General features: G+C 41.5%; 1 protein-coding gene and 1 pseudogene across 1 annotated transcript; one reads left to right on the forward strand and one right to left on the reverse strand.

The window, feature by feature from the left end:
• Window positions 1-908: 908 nt before the first annotated feature.
• Window positions 909-3126, reverse strand: LOC147462172 (uncharacterized). The gene is made up of 4 exons (XM_086507184.1): window positions 3082-3126; window positions 1661-1764; window positions 1467-1586; window positions 909-1358 (listed from the first exon to the last, which is right to left on the reverse strand). Exons 1-4 carry the CDS (start codon window positions 3124-3126, stop codon window positions 1253-1255), a joined length of 375 nt encoding a protein of 124 aa, XP_086363310.1. The 3' UTR covers window positions 909-1252.
• An 821-nt stretch (window positions 3127-3947) lies between these two features.
• LOC147462173 (uncharacterized) lies at window positions 3948-8683 on the forward strand (annotated as a pseudogene).
• Window positions 8684-17872: the final 9189 nt, after the last annotated feature.

Here is a 17872-nt window from a genome sequence, read left to right on the forward strand (position 1 = left end):
ACCCTTGCATATATGCAACTAATATAGATTCAGAGCTGCATTCATAGTTATGATTAAAGCCCTTATACTATTGTTTGAAGAGTAGGCATATGCATTTGGATGGCCCACCAAGTGGACAATCCAAAGGACCAAGTGGGTACTGTTACCTCTAAATCTGCAAGCGAACATTAAAAAAATGGCATATAGTGACTAATACCACATGTTCAACCATTTTATTCTACTACAAAAAACACAAATAGATCCAACAAATTATTGGTCACTTTGGTTGGAGTTCTATAATTACCATTTTAAAAAAGTCAATTATTACCAAGCCTATGCCAAGAGGAAACCTCATTTGATACAAATAATGGAGTAAACAAACACAATCATTGTCACCTACCATAAAACCAACACACAAGTTTGAGGGATCTACCCTTAGGTGAGGGATTCAAGAATGGACCTTGAGGACACATGTTGGAGAGTCCATACGTGCTCAACTAAGCCCACTACTTTTCAACAAGCAACCAAAAGATGCTTTCGCTTGGTCCAATCTAGCTATAATTAGAATAAGTTCGCACGATCAAAGATCATCATTAGAGTATCTCAAATAGCTAGTAAAACACATCCAAAGGCTGGCCATGACTCATGCCCCTACAAATAAAGACTTCTCGCAACAAATGGGAATAGTTTGAAGACATTCGAAAAAACCATCAACTTTTCATTAGCAACGAGTTATCAAACTATACGGCCAAGTGGATTCTTATGACTTTTACTTAACTTTAACAAGCTAAACAATTGCATGGCCTACACAAGATGATGGGAGTGTATGTGAGGCCCCCAAGTACTTGGTGTGTGCTCTCAAACACTAAAAGAGATTGTGTGTGCCCCCCTAATTAATGCCTCTCTTCAACATTGATCCATGAAAAGTAAGAAAAAAACATTAAGTTTGCAAGCTTAATTTAATGGCCCACAATTGCTCACAACAAGCTGAATCCAATGGAGCAAAATTGCTCTAAAGGGTTCCTAGTGAGGCCTTGATGGTGTATATGAGAACCTTCACGACTTGCAATCATACCTATAGGGTACGTGAGAACCTTCGACATGAAATCATACCTAATAGAGAACCAAATAACGGGTGTCCCTCAAGACTTAAATCATACCTGTAGTGTACATTTAGAATCTTCTGGGATTGATCACATGACGTGGTGTGCAAGGTGGTACTGTCTTTTCCTTTTCATAATTCAAGTGTTTGACGTCCATTTGCCACCGATAATCATATTAACTGTCGGTAGCCCACAACAGACATATTAGCAGCAGTTGGATCCGTCTTTTCCGCGAACGGCCCTGAAGCGCGCGTTGGTGCGATTGACTGCATGAGCCTATTTACCGAATCAAGAAACAACATTCAATTCAACATCTCGTGTGTGTGTGTGTGTGTGTGTGTGTGTGTGTGTGTGTGTGTGTGTGTAGAGAGAGAGAGAGATTACGGTGCTACTGGGCTGATGATGACGCTGCCGTCGCGTTGCTGCTGGAGCTGTCGGACGACACATTTGCTGCTGGAGCTGCCGACAACAGACGGCCGCCATCCATCACGCTCCTCCCAGAACCTGCCTTACACCACTCCAAACCTCTAATCAGAGGAACGAGAGAGCGAGAGAGAGATGGCAAACTTATCGCTCACCGTTGGAGTGCTCCAGCTTCATGGTCGATTGCATCCACACCATTGTCAGCAGAAGAAGCGCCAAGAAGCAGATGAAGCCACCCACCCTCATACCCCACCCGCGCCTAGCTACAATACTCCAGAGCAGGATCGGGAGGGAAGGGGGGGGTGGTGGGGGGGAGAGAAAACATTATGCAATGTATTAATGTAAACGCAGGCGGCGCTACTACACCACTCTTTGCAGCTTCCTCATTCATGTCAAAGAGAGAGCATTAATAACCGCTGAAGCCAGCATTTCCCCCGACAGGGACAGCACGCTGCTCAACTCCGCAAGTCGTTCACAAGCTCGCCGAAGTCCGGACACAACCTTTTGGGCCTTGGCTACCCGCGGTTGCAATTTATTTGCCCGAGAATGGGATCAACGGTCCCAATGCAAAGGTGCCCCCTTGCTCAATCCGGGCTCAGGGTTGTAACTAGGCACTTAAATTTGGAGGCCATTTTGTTTGTCATTGGCATCTTGGGCGTCAGCATGAAGCTTTTGTGCTGGGAGCAAGGTTTCATTAGACTCCTGAGTATAAGGAGCAAGGTGTCGTATATGTGTGTGTGTGTGCGCTCATGTGTGGTTATATGTGTTGGGGGCAAGGTGTCCCAAGTGTAAGGACCCTCAGCTATATCTAACACGGGCATGGGAGATGGGATCAAAGGCTCCCATCACTTTTGGGCCCCGACATTAGGCGCGCACCGTAGATCTTGTCGCAAAAGTAAATTCGGGTATTTTTGTAAACTCGGGTACCCGAGTTTATTTTTGTCCACCCCGACACTTTTGCACGTCAAAACTCCATGGAAACGTGTACATTCCACAGTGACATGCGCGGGCGATAGGCCACATGGCCCTCAAACCCTAGGTTGTGGGTTCAATCCTTGGGGGCGGGGGAGAGGAGGGAAGTAAACTCGGGTGAGTAAACTCGGGTATCCGAGTTTACATTGTCCACGGAAGCCCGAGATCTACGGTGCTCAATCATCCTACCGTAGATCCCATCTCCTCCCATGTTCATGTGAGATATAGGCCAGGTGTAAGGACCAAGGTGTCATATATGTGTGCATGTGGGGTTATATGTATGTATGATGTATGTAACATTGTAATGTGTTGTAATTTGTAATTTGTAAATCTTGTGTTTTAACTTATAGTGTGTTAAGTATGTGAAATTTGAATATTGCACTTAAAATTGGAGCATTAAGGAACGCTCATAATTTTGCATGCAATGTGTCGATAGTAGCATCTCACTTGCGAGTCACGATTCCCTCCTCTTCTTCCAAGTTCCAACTCCCTCAAAGTCCGGGAGTCCATCGTCTTTCAAAGTTCAAGTTTCTCAATAGTGCAAACTTGGCCGCTTCAATCAACGGCTCATGAGGCCCTCGAGACTGGCCCCTTGATGGCAAACCTGAAGATTCTGAAGCTTTCTTCTCATGCACAGGCTGCAACCCATCAGTGAAAAGTCCTACCTCTTTGGCGATTCAACAAATCTCTTGCTCAAGTTCCATGTTTCTATTTGTTTGCCCCAATACCCACTTTAATGTTTAAGTTGACATTTAATATTTAAGGTTACACGAATGAAGGTCCCTAGTCTTGTGGGTTGTGGCAAGCCTTAAAGAGGGGGAGGTAGCTTAAATCCTCTTGGAGCATCAGTTATATGTTTGGATCCAGGCATGTGGAGACACAAATATGTGTGTGTGTGTTGGGTTGGGGTGGGGGGGGGGGGGGGAGTGGGGGGGCGAGGGAGAATGACATTGCCAAATGCCAAGAGGAGAATGGGCTTTTAAACTTTGAGATACATTAATGTGAGCATGGTTATTGTTTGCTTATTAGGAGATTTAATGGAGAGAGAGAGAGAGAGAGAGAGAGAGAGAGAGAGAGCATTTGCATGGGCTGTGGCTCGGCAATGGAATGACCCTAGGGACATGGAAACAACATGCATGAACATGGAGCGACAAGCCTTGCGGGTACCTCATAAAAGTTCAGACACGTCTTATTGGCTCACACATCAACGAGGGTGTTGCTACTGGGGATTGCAAGCACATCACCATTGTCGAAATGCAAGTCGAGGTTGGGAAGCTCGACAATGGGAATGTCCGAATAGTCCTCATAGGGAAGAGAACCATATCATGAATGGGATAAGTGTAGGACACTTAAACTTCCTCGAACAAGTGTGAAATTGGCAACGAATGGTTGGAGGGTGGCAATAATGACCGAGTAGATGCTAGCCTCGAGCTTTGCAACAAGTGTGTCAGTGTCAAGGACGTTGCCGCCATGCACATCGTCGAGGCTCACAACGAACATAGATTTGGGAATGGGGATGATGGTGTCACCGACACTGATGCAAACGAGGGGCACGTAGTAGAGTTGTGCAAGTATAGAGAGAGCTTGTTGAGGACATCAAGGGAGAGCAAGTCTCAAAGGCAGATCACATATTTCTTTACACCAGCCAGTGGACAGCTAGAGAAGCATCCGTCACAATAGATTTCAGATCTCACACGCACCATAGGTACATTGATTGATCAAGCAATTGATCTAGGAAAATCTAGGCGTCCACGACCATAGGGGGCCTCACAGCATTGATGGAGGTTGCAACACTTTGAGAATCCGGATCACTCTAGCTAAACATACAAGACGCCCACTCAAAGTATTGACCATGGAGGATATTGATAAGTTTCGACAGTGACCGATGAGGGATCTCCTCTAAGTTTGATCCACCTACCTCTATTGATATGTATCACTGATTGTATCAGCTCTCATCCCCCCGCTTCTCTCTCCTATCAAATTTGAACAATCTAGAGACGTTCCACTTGGGGATCAAGCGTGGTCCTTAAATCTATGGTGAAAGCCTACTTTTCCTTTGGAAAGAGAAATCTATGGTTCTTTCCTTGCTTTGCAAATAAGCATAGATTTCCTTATGTTTTTTTCTCATGAACATAAGACAGTATGTTTTTTTCTCCTGAGCATAAGACGCTATGTTTTACTTGGTATGATTATGGGCTTATAGTTTTGTTGTGTCTATGTTATTGCAGGAAATGAAGACTTTGGTGCTCTCACCAAAATGAGAGGCAAGAGTTCACTCCAACACATGCATTAGCAAGATTCCCACTACATTAGAGTTGAGGGCTAGCTCCTCACTCAAACTTTAAATTTGAACACTATAAATGGTACTTATTGGAACTTATTTCTTTACATTTCAACACTCAAATTACTTTTACAACTTCAATTTCTACGGTGGCACTCAAAAAATAGTCATTATAATTTATAGTGCAGAGCATCTTGAACTATTTGGTGGAACAATCCATTATCACTAAATCATCAGGTGATTGTACTTATGGATAACACTTCTATTGTGAGGGTATTGTTTTTGCAATGGGACAATGGGTCGACCAACTATTATGAGTACGTGGATTTCCGTATGTTTTTTTCTCATGAGCATAAGACGCTATGTTTTTCTCTCCTGAGCATAAGACACTATGTTTTACTTGGTATGATTATGGGCTTATAGTTTTGTTGTGTCTATGTTATTGCAGGAAATGAAGACTTTGGTGCTCTCACCAAAACGAGAGGCAAGAGTTAACTCCAACACATGCATTAGCAAGATTCCCACTACACTAGAGGTGAGGGCTCGCTCCTCACTCAAACTTTGGATTTCAACAATATAAATGGTATTTATTGGCACTTATTCCTTTACATTTCAACACTCAAATTACTTTTATAACTTCAATTTCTGTGGTGGCACTCAAAAAATAGTAATTATAGTTTATAGTGCAGAGCATCTTGAACTATTTGGTGGAACAATCCATTATTACTAAATCATCAGGTGATTGTACTCATGGATAACATTTCTATTATGAGGGTATTGTTTTTGCAATGGGACAATGGGTCGACCAACTATTATGAGTACGTGGATTGTTCTATGGTCGAATGGGTCATTTACTGACTAGCTTTGATGAGTGAAAGGTTGTAAATCTCAACATTTGAATGTAAATCTCTTGAAATTGTTACAAAATGGTTGTTTAGATTTTTGTCCCAATTTAAAATAATACATTCTTGCATGAATGTTGATAAAGATACTCATGTGCAATTTCCATTGCCAATTAAGGTGGGAAATTCTTCTTTCAGGTGATAACATTGGCAGATGCATGTGGTGATTTAAAGAAGTACATTTTTTGGATGTTGTTGAAGCTTGAAATTACGTTTTTCTAGGCTGTTTCCCTCTTTAGAGATATTTTGTTGAATAAGGAGTGCTTGCATAAATGGGGATAAAGATGCTCATGTGCAATTTTCGTTGCCAGCCGAGCTGGGAAATTCTTCTTTTAGGCAATAAGATTGATAGATGGGTGTGACAATTTAAAGAAGCACATTTTTTGGTTGTTATTGAAGATTGAAACATAGTCGGATGAGTACGTACGTACTGAATGTAATGTACATTATGTATCGTACAATACAAAAGATCGGTATGGTTTTGTATGGTACAGCATGGCTACATATGAGTTCATTAAAAAAACATCTCAAATTTGGACAGATCTGCATGCAGCATTTGTCCCTTTTTTGAGCCACAGTTTGTCGCCATAAATCCCACCACTTGAGTGTGTAAGGCTAGACATGAATCCCAATGGTTTTTTATGTTTCCAAAGAGCTAAATTTAAAATTTTATAGTTGACTCTTTTTGTGATATATAATTTTTGAAATTTTGGTTGTTTTATCGCACATCGTATTGTCTAAATTTCATATTGTTCTTTATTATGCAAAAAGCATGGTGTAATATGAAATGTATAAATAACGTACTCAATCAAATCTAGAGAGTTCTTGAAAGATATCTTTGGCTCAAATATTGAGATGGAAGACGTCATGGAGATAGAGGATACTCTCGAGGTAGGCATGGAGAGTTTGAATGCCCGTACTATAGAAGAGATTGACGGTGTAAGGCAATCCGTTGATGTCTCACAAAATGGTGTCTCTACAACTACAGAAGTCATTGCACCAATGAAGGCTAAAAAGGTAATCGTAAGGAAGTTTCATCAAGAATGGGTAAATATGTATGCCTTTCTTCTCTAGGTCATTCGTAAGGAGAAGGAGATTATGAAATGTGCTTGGTGTACAAAGTATAAAGTTAAGGGACCTTGGGGCAAAGGAAATGGTTGTAAAAAAATCATTAAGAATGCCTTAAGAAAACATCGCAAGTCCAAGGAGCATGTTTGGGTTGCAACAAAGCACTATAGTGAAGGTGCAAAATGAATGAGGACTCATGCGAAGGAAGTCGTTAACAAAAATAGGCACTGGGTCATTACCATCATGAAACTTGGATATTTCAATGCAAAAGAGGACCTGACTATCCGTAAGTATGAGGGGCTGTGTGGTTTGGCCTATTCTTTGAATGTAGAAGAAATGCCCATTCAGCAGGACTACTCCTCATACACTAATATGATGGTTGGGAAGGAGTTCATCTTTTGCATATCAGAGTATTTGGATGATTTGCAAAAGCAGAAGTTGTTGCAAAGCCCCTATTGTGCATTAATGGTAGATGAGACTACAAATAGGTCTTTAGAGAAGCATCTCATCATTTATTTCTCTTTTCGGTTTCTAAAGGTACAGGCTGCTCCTTAGCTAAAATTACATTTGCTAATCTACTCAAAGTACCTTATGGGTGTGCCTAGACAAAGATTGATGCAATCATGAAAATTATTAAAGAAGTTGGACTTAACAAGCAGCAATTGGTTGGCATAGCGAAAGATGGAGATAGTTCATTGCTTGGTTGCCACAATGGATTGGTTGCAAAAATGAAAAGAGACATGCCACATCTCACGAGTGTTCATTGTATTGCACACACAGAGGCTCTTGTTATACTTGATGCAGTTAAATGCTTTCCTTGTTTACCTTATATTGATAAAATTGCTAATAAAGTCTATTCATGGACTTCTAGTTCTAGTGTAATTCACACAAGTTTCGTAAGTTTGTTGAAGGAGATGCACTTACAAGTCTTAGAAGTTTTAAATATTCATGATGTTCGATGGCTCACATGAGGTAATGTGATGGAGAGGCTGACACAACTCATGCCTGCAATTCTCAGCTTTTGGAAAGATAATGCGAAGAGTTGGAATAAGAAGATTTACGTTTATAAAGTCCTCTTTTGTATATACATGTTGACACATGTGTTGAGGGATCTTAATGTGTTGAATACTCATTTTCAGAAGGAGAATGTGGATATTCCTTCTATAAGTGTTGAAGTAATCGTTGCTTCTTTGAAACAAAAATTTCTTCAGCAGGAGTTTGGAAAATGCACCCACTTCTTGAAGAATTTCATGGATGCCACAAAGGACCCTCTTTTTGTGTATGTTAGTGATGATGGAAAGGAGATTTCGCATCAGCTCTTGTATGTTAAAATTCCCGGCAATGATGCAAATGGGTTGGCATTGGATAAGGAAGGGGGTGACGTTCAAAGTTACATAAATTTTGCAAAGAAGTTTGTCTTGAAAGTGATAGAACGTGTGAATGATTGATTCCCAGATGTTTATTTCTTCAATGCAGCTAGACTTTTCAACCCACATTACTATCCTCGCACCACAAAGATTGCAGAGGAGATAAAATCCAAACAGAAAAAGTTCTTAGAATGGCTTGAGAAATTTGGAAGTTTGGTTGACATTGACAATTGCAAGGCGGAGTTGCTATCTTTCACAGATACATTGTATTATGGCTGCAAGGGGATGAATATGTCAGATGCATGGCATGCTTTTTGTTGTAATAAGAACTGGATGCAAACATATCTGAATTTGACAAAGTTGTGGCAGGTCATGTTGGTTCTTCTTGTGTCATATGTGTCATGCGAAAGAGGTTTCTCGAAACAAAATCTCATCAAGACGCATGCTTGGGAGTGCTTGAATGTGGAAACGCTTGAAGCATTAATGCGTGTTTCATTGCTTGGACCTAGCATTGAGAGTGTAGAATGGCAAAAGGTTTATGATATTTGGAATCATGAAAAACCAAGGAGGACATCATCCGACTCATGAGTTTGTGAGGTGATGCATCTTTCAGTATTTTGATGGAATTTGGTACTCGAATTCGGTATTTTGATGGAATTTGTTACTCAAATAGATTCAATTACTTAAATGGAGTCCATGTACTTTTTAAGAGACTTTGCTAGTATGATCTGTTAGCTTTTTGGACAATGCTCTCATAGTTGCATAAAGAAATCCAATGCCCATGTAATTTTTTTGTTGTTGATAAAACATGCACTGGCTGGTTGCAACAAAGCCGATTTCTCTCCAATCAACACGTTTTTACTACTGTATATTTATTGAAGATGCAAAATGAGACAGTTTTGCCTAGTTGATAGTTAAGCTTTTACATCACCTTGTTTTGTTGGTTTTGCAAAAGGCACGTTCTTACTCTGTATATTTATTGATTATGCTAATGAGACAGTTTTGCCTATCCGATAGATGAGCTTTTACATCACCTTGTTTTGTTGGTTTTGCATTTTGCACAAATCTGGTGAGACTAGCACGTAAGCCACTCCTTGAAAGTTTTTCATAAGTGTACAAAATCTTCTATTGGCAGAAATAGCTACTGATTGCTAAAAAAGGATTTAGCTACCTCATGATGTCCTAAGGAAAACGCAGGAGTTACATTCTCATGAAAATTCTGTGACCATGTGCTCTCTATTGGTGTATTCGAGTTCCTACAAAGGACTCATATGTATGTAGACTCTATAGCTCAAAATGTTTGTTCCAAACAACCATCTAGAAGGTGTTGTAAGCATTTTAGTACATAGCCAATGGCCTATTTTGAAGGTGGCAACCAAGAAATACGAGCTTATCTCAAAATGTAACCCTTTATTTGAAAGGTAGTTTTATTGCTTTCCCTGTTTCGCTCTCCATCCTTGGGGCTAAGACATCAATGCTCTCTTGCTAGTTTTACAGGTAACCCCCTCGTATCAATGTCTAAATCTTGTTCGTCTTTTGCAAGTTTGCTTCTTTTTTTGTGATTCCTTGTCCATTGATGTCGAGCAGGCGCCTCTTGGTTGTTGATTGTGCAGATCTAAGAGCGATGCGGTGCCAACGATCGTTGAAAGTTGAGGGTGAAGATATGTTGCTCCTGCAAGTTTTCATGTGCCTGGGGCTAAGACATTGACACTCTCGCTAGTTGTGGAGGGGATCCTCTCTGATTCGGTCCTATACTTGCTCTTTTTCTTTGCTAGTTCTTTTTGAGATTGTATGTGATTGATGTTGAAGATACCCTTTTGACTGTTGATTTTGCAGTGTAAGGAACGCATGGTGTGTAGCAATGGTCACAGCTTATTGGTTGTTAAGGACTGTCAGAGATGGGGACTACCGTGCAGTAGTAGCCGCAGCATGTGTGGTGGCTAGTATGCTCTTGGGGGAGAGACCGAGCGGTGAGCTCCAGTGCGAAGTGGAGCAGACACTAAGAATTGAGAAGTTTGAGGTTTGCTTTAAAGATCAGTGCAATATTATCATGGGCACATTCTCCCTCTCCATTGCAATGAGAGTATAAGGAAATGCCATGCCCTAAGGACATGATTAGTCCACAAAGGGGAGTAAGCCCAAAGCTTTGTGGAAATCTTCAAACTTCTCACAAGACAATGCCTTTGTGAAAAGATTTGCAAGGTTGTCTTGTGTTGGCACATAAGTCAAGTTGATCTCTCTTGTTGAGAGCCTCTTCCTAACATAGTGGTAATGCACCTCAATGTGCTTGTGTGAGCATGAAACATTGGGTTTCTCACAACTGCCAATGCGCTCTGATTGTCAGTGTAGATAATGTTGGCACTGTCTTGTCCAACACCCAAATCAGCCATAAAGCGTCTGAGCCATACACACTCAATCATAGCTATGAAGACTCCCCTCCTGTACTCAACCTCACAATTGGAAGTGTAGGTTTCTTCTTGCTCAACCATGATATGCATGAGTTGAGAAGCATGAAACAAAAACCACTTGTGGACACTCACGTGTCAAATCAACTTGCCCAATCTGAGTCCGGAAAATCATGTACGTCTGGCGGCAATGATCGTCCCTTGGGATTAAACGAGCCAAGAATTAAACTGCCACTCAAGTAGCAAAAAATACTCTTGATAGCCTGCCAATGCTTAGACCCTGGGCTATGCATGAATCTGCTGACCTGTGAGACTGCAAACTGAATATCCGGCCTCGTGTTGCATATATAAATGAGGCATCCAACAACAGTTTGGTAAAGAGTGACATCTGTAGGATCACAAGCATCATGAAGACTCAATTTCAAACATGTTTCCATGGAAGTGGAAATAGGTTTGCAATCCTCAAGTCCAAACTTACATAGCAATGTCTCTATGTAACTTTTTTGACACAAGGCAATACCACCATCACACTACTTAAACTGTATACCCAAGTAATGATGCAACAGCCCCAAATCTTTCATCTTAAAAGTAGCATTCAAATCAGCCTTAAATCTAGCAATATGTCTCTCATTTGGTCCAGTGATCATCCACATAAAGAACCACAATGAGAAGTATATCACCCTCATGCTTTACATACAATGTGCTTTTTGTTGGACTTACAGAAGCCTTGTTTGACCAAATGAGTGTCATCTTTCTCATACCAAGCACAAGGAGATTGCTTCAATCCATACAAAGATTTCTTACATATGTACACTTTATCTTCTTGTCCTTTCTTGACAAAACGCGCGCAAGATTGTGTTACATAAACTTCCTCAAATATGTCACCATTCTAGAAAGCAGTGACAATGTCTGACTAATGTACATCCCATCCAAAATGAGCTGCCAATGCACATAGAAAAGGCACATTAGTCATACGAAAAGTGGGAGAAAAAGTCTCTTCATAATCTAAGCCTTTTTGTTGTGCATAACCTTTTGCAACAAGTTGAGCCTTATAACAAATAATCTCACCATCTAGCTTATGTTTCAACTTGTAAACCCACTTTGTACCAATGGCCTTTATTCCAAGAGGCAAATCACATAAAGTACACGTGTCATTTTCTATAAGTGCATTATATTTTGATTACATGGCAACCATCCAATTTTCAAAATTTTGTGCTTCATCAAAAGACAGAGGTTCCTCAACATCATGTAAGCTATACACAGCCAAAGCATAACAATCTGATGCATAAGATGCATGGCAAGAACCTGAACGAGTATGACTAGACAAAGGTGCATCCAATTTATTGTCATGCAAAGTATGCAAAAGCCATTTAGGCATACCTCTAGCCTGCTCATTCTCAGCCCTTTCCTCATCAAGTACATCATGTACATCTGCATCAATAATAGACTGATCTATAATATTTTCAGAAATCCGCATAGGCTATACATTTGCCTCATTAGAATTCACATTTAAACTTCCACCACTGAAAAGAGGCAACAAAGTGTCATGTGTCTTGTGAGCTTACATTACTGTCTCTAGTACATGACAACAAGGGCTGAACAAAATCTTCCACAAACACAACATCCCGTGAGACCAGGATACGCTTTGTTTGCAGATGATACAACCTGTAACCTTTGCTTTCAGCACTATAACCAACAAAAATACATTAGACGGTCTTATCATCCAATTTTTTGCGTTTTGTTTGTGGCACCAAAGCATATGCCAAACAACCAAAAACATGCATGTGCTCAATGGAAGGCTTTATATCATGACATGCTTCATATGGAGTCATAGACTGCAAAGCTTTCGTAGGACACCTGTTATAGGCTATACATTTGCCTCATTAGAATTCACATTTAAACTTCCACCACTGAAAGAGAGGCAACAAAGTGTCATGTGTCTTGTGAGCTTACATTACTGTCTCTAGTACATGACAACAAGGGCTGAACAAAATCTTCCACAAACACAACATCCCGTGAGACCAGGATACGCTTTGTTTGCATATGATACAACCTGTAACCTTTGCTTTCAGCACTATAATCAACAAAAATACATTAGACGATCTCATCATCCAATTGTTTGCGTTTTGTTTGTGGCACCAAAGCATATGCCAAACAACCAAAAACATGCATGTGCTCAATGGAAGGCTTTATATCATGACATGCTTCATATGGAGTCATAGACTACAAAGCTTTCGTAGGACACCTGTTAAGTACATAAGTGACACATGATGGCCTTAAGCCAAAACAAATGCGACAAAGCTTGACTTTTGACCATACATCGCGCCATTTTTGTAAGTGACCGATTTTTCCTCTCAACAACACCATTTTGTTGAGGCATACAACGCACTGTACATTGGTGTTTTATCCCATGACTAGCTAGAAATGCATTAAATTCATGAGACATATACTCCCCCCCTCGATCGGAACGGAGGGTGCCCATAGCACATTCAAGACATTTTTAGTCATAGCCAGAAATTGCTTGAAGCACAAAAACACTTCAGACTTAGTTTTAAGCGGATATACCCATGCATGCCTGGAGTAATTGTCAATGAAAGCCACAAAGTACAAATAATTGCCCAAGGACGGAGTTTGCATGGGTCCACAAACATCATTATGCACAAGCTGCAATCTGCATGTGGCCCTAACTGAACCATCCTTTGGAAACTTAGAACGATGCATCTTACTTAAAATACAGCCTTAGCAAACATGTTTGACAGGTGCTTCCAAAGAAGCAACCATATCATATTTGTGCAAATGCAGCAAATTGGCAAAATTTAGGTGTCCAGAACGTGCATGCCAAAGTATTGCATCCGAAATAGCCTTTGAGTCCACGACTACATTTGAAAAATTTTGCCCACACTTGTCATACAAAGTGAGAATATATAGCCCACGACATAAAATGCCAGATGCAACAATTTTATCACCAAAATTGAGATCATGTACGATACATGTGTCATCCACAAATTTGACTACAAGTCCAAGTCTAGCAAGTGTAGATAGAGACAAAAGCTTCTTCTTGATCCCAGGTACATACAATGCATCAACAAGTGTGAAAGAATTGTCATTTGTAGCAGTAAGCATAATCTTTCCAACACCCCCTGAACCGGATAAGAGGCATTGTTGGCACAAGTAACTGAATCTACAGCAACTGACATGCATGCATCATGGACAGTAGGATTATAGGTACATTCTGCACTAAAAGCCCTTTCTGCATCAACATCAGCATCACAGTCTCCTTTCACATAAGACTCAACATTAGCTGCATTTGTAGCGGAACCAGCCTCTTTCTTCTTAGCCTCTTTGGCCTTCAATTTAGGATACTACTTGATCAAATGATCATTAGCTTTACAATAATTGCAACGCATCTTCTTTTTGCCTTTATCATCGGAATTCCTAGAAGAATTGTTGCCATCAGAAGCATTAAAAACAGGTGATTTACCACTCGCAAAAGAACCATGAGAAATGGCTACATTGTTGTTACCAGCAATGAAGGCATGTTCAACTACACGTTTTCTAGTCCTCTTTTTTCTGAAAAGTGACTCTTGCAATAGCAAATGCATCAAACTTGACAACTTTAGGATTTCCTTGGGTCATAAGTCTCCAAGTACTAGCAAAAGTCTGGCAAAGCATCAAGAATAGTCTGCACAAGGGAACTATCTGAAAAGACTTCACCTACAAAAATAAGTTTCTCATTGATATCCTTGACACCAGCAAGGAAAGTGTCCATGTCATCTTCCTCATGCATAATCTTCGACTTAGCTCTTTTACACAGCAATGAAATTTTTGCCTCATTGTGACTTGCATAAAGTCCAACCAAAATATCCCAAGCCTGTTTTGAAGATTTTGTTGAAAAAATGTGGGGAGTAATAGTGTGCTTCACAGACAACGCAATCAATGCAGGAGCCTACACATCTTTTACATCCCAACGAGCTTGCTCAGTCGTAGGCAAAATAGCTCTAACAGCAGCAAGACCTGCAACATCCTCAACATCGCCTGCATCCTCAAAATCAGGATGCACATCAATGCCCTACACAATTTTTCAAACGCCCTTTGACACAAGAACATGTTGCATCATATAAGCCCACGTAGGGTAATTGTCCCCATCCAATTTGTCCTCAGCAACAAACACACTTGTGTTGTTGTCAACCATGGTAAATGTCGCACTAGATGTGAAACTTGTTAAAGTTTAGGCATCTCAAGTGAACTACCCAATGTGATCCCATTATTTAGTTTGGCTTTTAGGTATTTATTTTACTTATTTTTCAAAGTCTTGGGTAGGGCAATTTACTGGGATTGCTATATAAGCAATCCCTTGCCTCCATTGTATACACATTCAATTATTCATTGCTAAGGTTGATTGTTTCAGGAAACTCTCTCTCTCGTTCTCTCTCTCTCTCTCTCTCTCTCTCTCTCTCTCTCTCTCTCTCTCTCTCTCTCTCTCTCTCTCTCTCTCTCTCTCTCTCTCTCTCTCTCTCTCGTGCCCACTCCCCTTGGTCTCTATGCTTTCGCATCGTCGACTTTGACATGGTATCAGAGCTTAGTGCTTGACATGGAGGAGTAGTTCTTGGAGAAGAGATCCCCTTGAGAAGAAGAGTGCCACTGTCATCAACACCTTCACCCACTGCAGCATTTTGGAACACAGGCATCGCTCTTCCCCTCCCTTTGCTGACTATCGGTGCCTCAAGCCTCCTGCCCATTAGTGTTTCAAAATGCTCGATCGACAACGGTAGGCAACACAAGTTCTGTAGTGTTTTAAAATGCTACCCTGTAGCAACTGTGTGACCCCCCTTCTCACTTGCATTTTGAGACACGCACAACCCCGCCATACAGCGCCATGCCCCCCCCCTCCTTGCGTGTTTGGAGACGCCCCCAGGTGACCTTCCCCTTTCCCAGCGTATTGAAATGCTGCTGTCAGCATCACCCTGCTCTCGTCCCTTACATTTCGAGATGCAACTATTGTCGAGGCCATCCCACAGTCCCCCTCTCTTTTGCTAGCATTTTAAAACGTTGTTTCCAGCGGGCATGAGTGGTTGTCCTTGGGTGATCGAATACGCAGCAAGGCGAGATGACAAGGCAAAGGTGAAAGGGTGTTAGAGTTGTGGCATTGCCTGGGTGGCCTGTGATAGGAGGATTGAGTTACGACTTGAACAGGAAGAGTTTCGGCTTGGCGGCTTAGAGAAGGCTAGACAAAGTCTGATCTACGGAGCCTTGATTTGTTCAAGAGCTCCCACACGGCAACGTCGAGGCGGATTGCAGTGAGTGCGGAGCAGCTTGGGGAATTTTTTATTGTCTTGGATGGAATTCTTAGCCATTGCTATGCACAGTTTATTGTGGAGCTTTGGATTTGTTCAAGGTCTACCACAAGGCAAACGTGCAAAGTGGCTGCCGACGATAGAGTTTTGGATGTCAAAGAGGGATAGCAGATTGTGCGGAGCCCATTGCATGTGGAGTTCCCTTTGTGGTGGATTTGAAGCAGCTTGGATCTTTTTCGGCTTCGTTTGTACGGAGCCCACTGTGTGTGGAGTTCCCTTTGTGGTGGAGTTGAAGCGGCTTGGATCTTTTTCGGCTTGGTTTGTATGGCTATTTTTTGGATAGCAAGAAGGTACCCAATTACCAGATCTTGAAATTTCAAAATGACCTCCCCTTGCTCGAGCGCCCACGACGACATTGACCAAAACCATCCAAAAGCTATGGATAACGGATCGTCAGCCATCCATTTAGCGGCCTGTGCACCGACATAGTTCTCAAGTCAACCCCACAATTTGTTTGGCTTGAGTTTGTGAAGTCAAAAGCAAATGAAGGAGTTCACTAGATAACAACGGCAAAGGTCAGTTGGACAAGGATGGCAATACTAGTACTCAGTTAGCTGTCTCAATACCTGAGAGGTACGACCACATTTATGATTGTGATTCAACGCTTTGTTTGGCTCAAGAGTTTGAAGCCAAAGGCAAAAGCAGGAACTCACAAGAAGACAAGGATAAAGGCAAGATGGATAGAGATTGCAATAATAAAGATTTGATAGAGGAGATGGGCATGGCACATGTGGCGGTGGCCACGGTGGCCTCGATGTCATATTTCTAGTCAATGACAGGTGTCACCACTAGCTTCAGCCAGAAATAGGCTTGTGAGTGGAAGAGAGGGGCAAGCAATGCTCCCTATAATTAATTTGGACCCTTGTGTTGGAGTTCAAGTTATTTGTGTTTGGACCCGTAGGTCATTGTTAAACACACATGCATCTGGTAGGGAACCAATCAGATGTCTAAGACACTATGGATGGGCTAGCCAATTCATTGTGTGTGCACTATCAACATGGAATGCATTGATTGTAGGATACGCCCACAAATGACGGCAAGGCCAAGAAGCTCATGGCTGGTTTTAGCTCATGTCCAACCCCCTATAAGATCCATACTAAGCATCAGATCAGAAAATCAAGGCCTAAACCATACACACAACCGTGTCGGCATATAGTCACGTGCGGTTGTAGACATGTACTTGACATGTTATGGCTTTGCAGTAGCTCACAGGTGTGGGACATTTATGCAAATGGTTTTTATGCGTATGGTAGTGAGGAGTGCAATTTGAGCTCCACTTAAGAGCATGTATCCCCATAGGTACTCTTTGCATTACATGGCATTGTCTTGAGGGCATGTCCTGCTATGTTTTTTAATCACTTTGCCTTGTATGTACGTTATATGCGGTTATCATCATTGTACACTTTTGTGGAGACATTGTTGGCATTTACGACGGTCTGTTTGAGTTGAGCAGTTGGCAGTTCTACGCATTGTTATGCCATTTTGAGTTGCGTGTATGCTACACTTACACGAGAAACTATATCAAAATTTCCCTAGGTTTTCCCTCTCTCACATAGTGATTGAATTTACTCCCATTGCCGAGCATATGGTTGTTTTGGACATGGACAAGACATGGACAAGCGTTCACGTACGCGCACTTGCAGGAGTGTGTATGAGATGTGTGGTCGTGTGGCTACGAGTTGCAGGTAGACGGACTTGAGTTTTGGTTGAGATGTATGCTGGTGTGGCTACAAGATCCAAGTAGCCAAACTTAACTTTTGGCAGTGGTTGAGTTGTTCTCCCATTTGCTCTACAGGTTCCACGCACATGTTCCAAGTACATTTTGACAGTTGAGACTTGCAACAATGTGACAATTGTAGAGCATAGTCTTGTTATGATATTGCGGGAGATTTTATGCATTGATGTATGCTGGTGTGGCTACAAGATCCAAGTAGCCAAACTTAACTTTTGGCAGTGGTTGAGTTGTTCTCCCATTTGCTCTACAGGTTCCACGCACAGGTTCCAAGTACATTTTGACA

The sequence above is a fragment of the Adiantum capillus-veneris genome, chromosome 3 (assembly GCF_014529385.1).
Source record: "Adiantum capillus-veneris isolate H3 chromosome 3, ASM1452938v2, whole genome shotgun sequence".
Lineage (NCBI taxonomy): Eukaryota > Viridiplantae > Streptophyta > Polypodiopsida > Polypodiales > Pteridaceae > Adiantum > Adiantum capillus-veneris.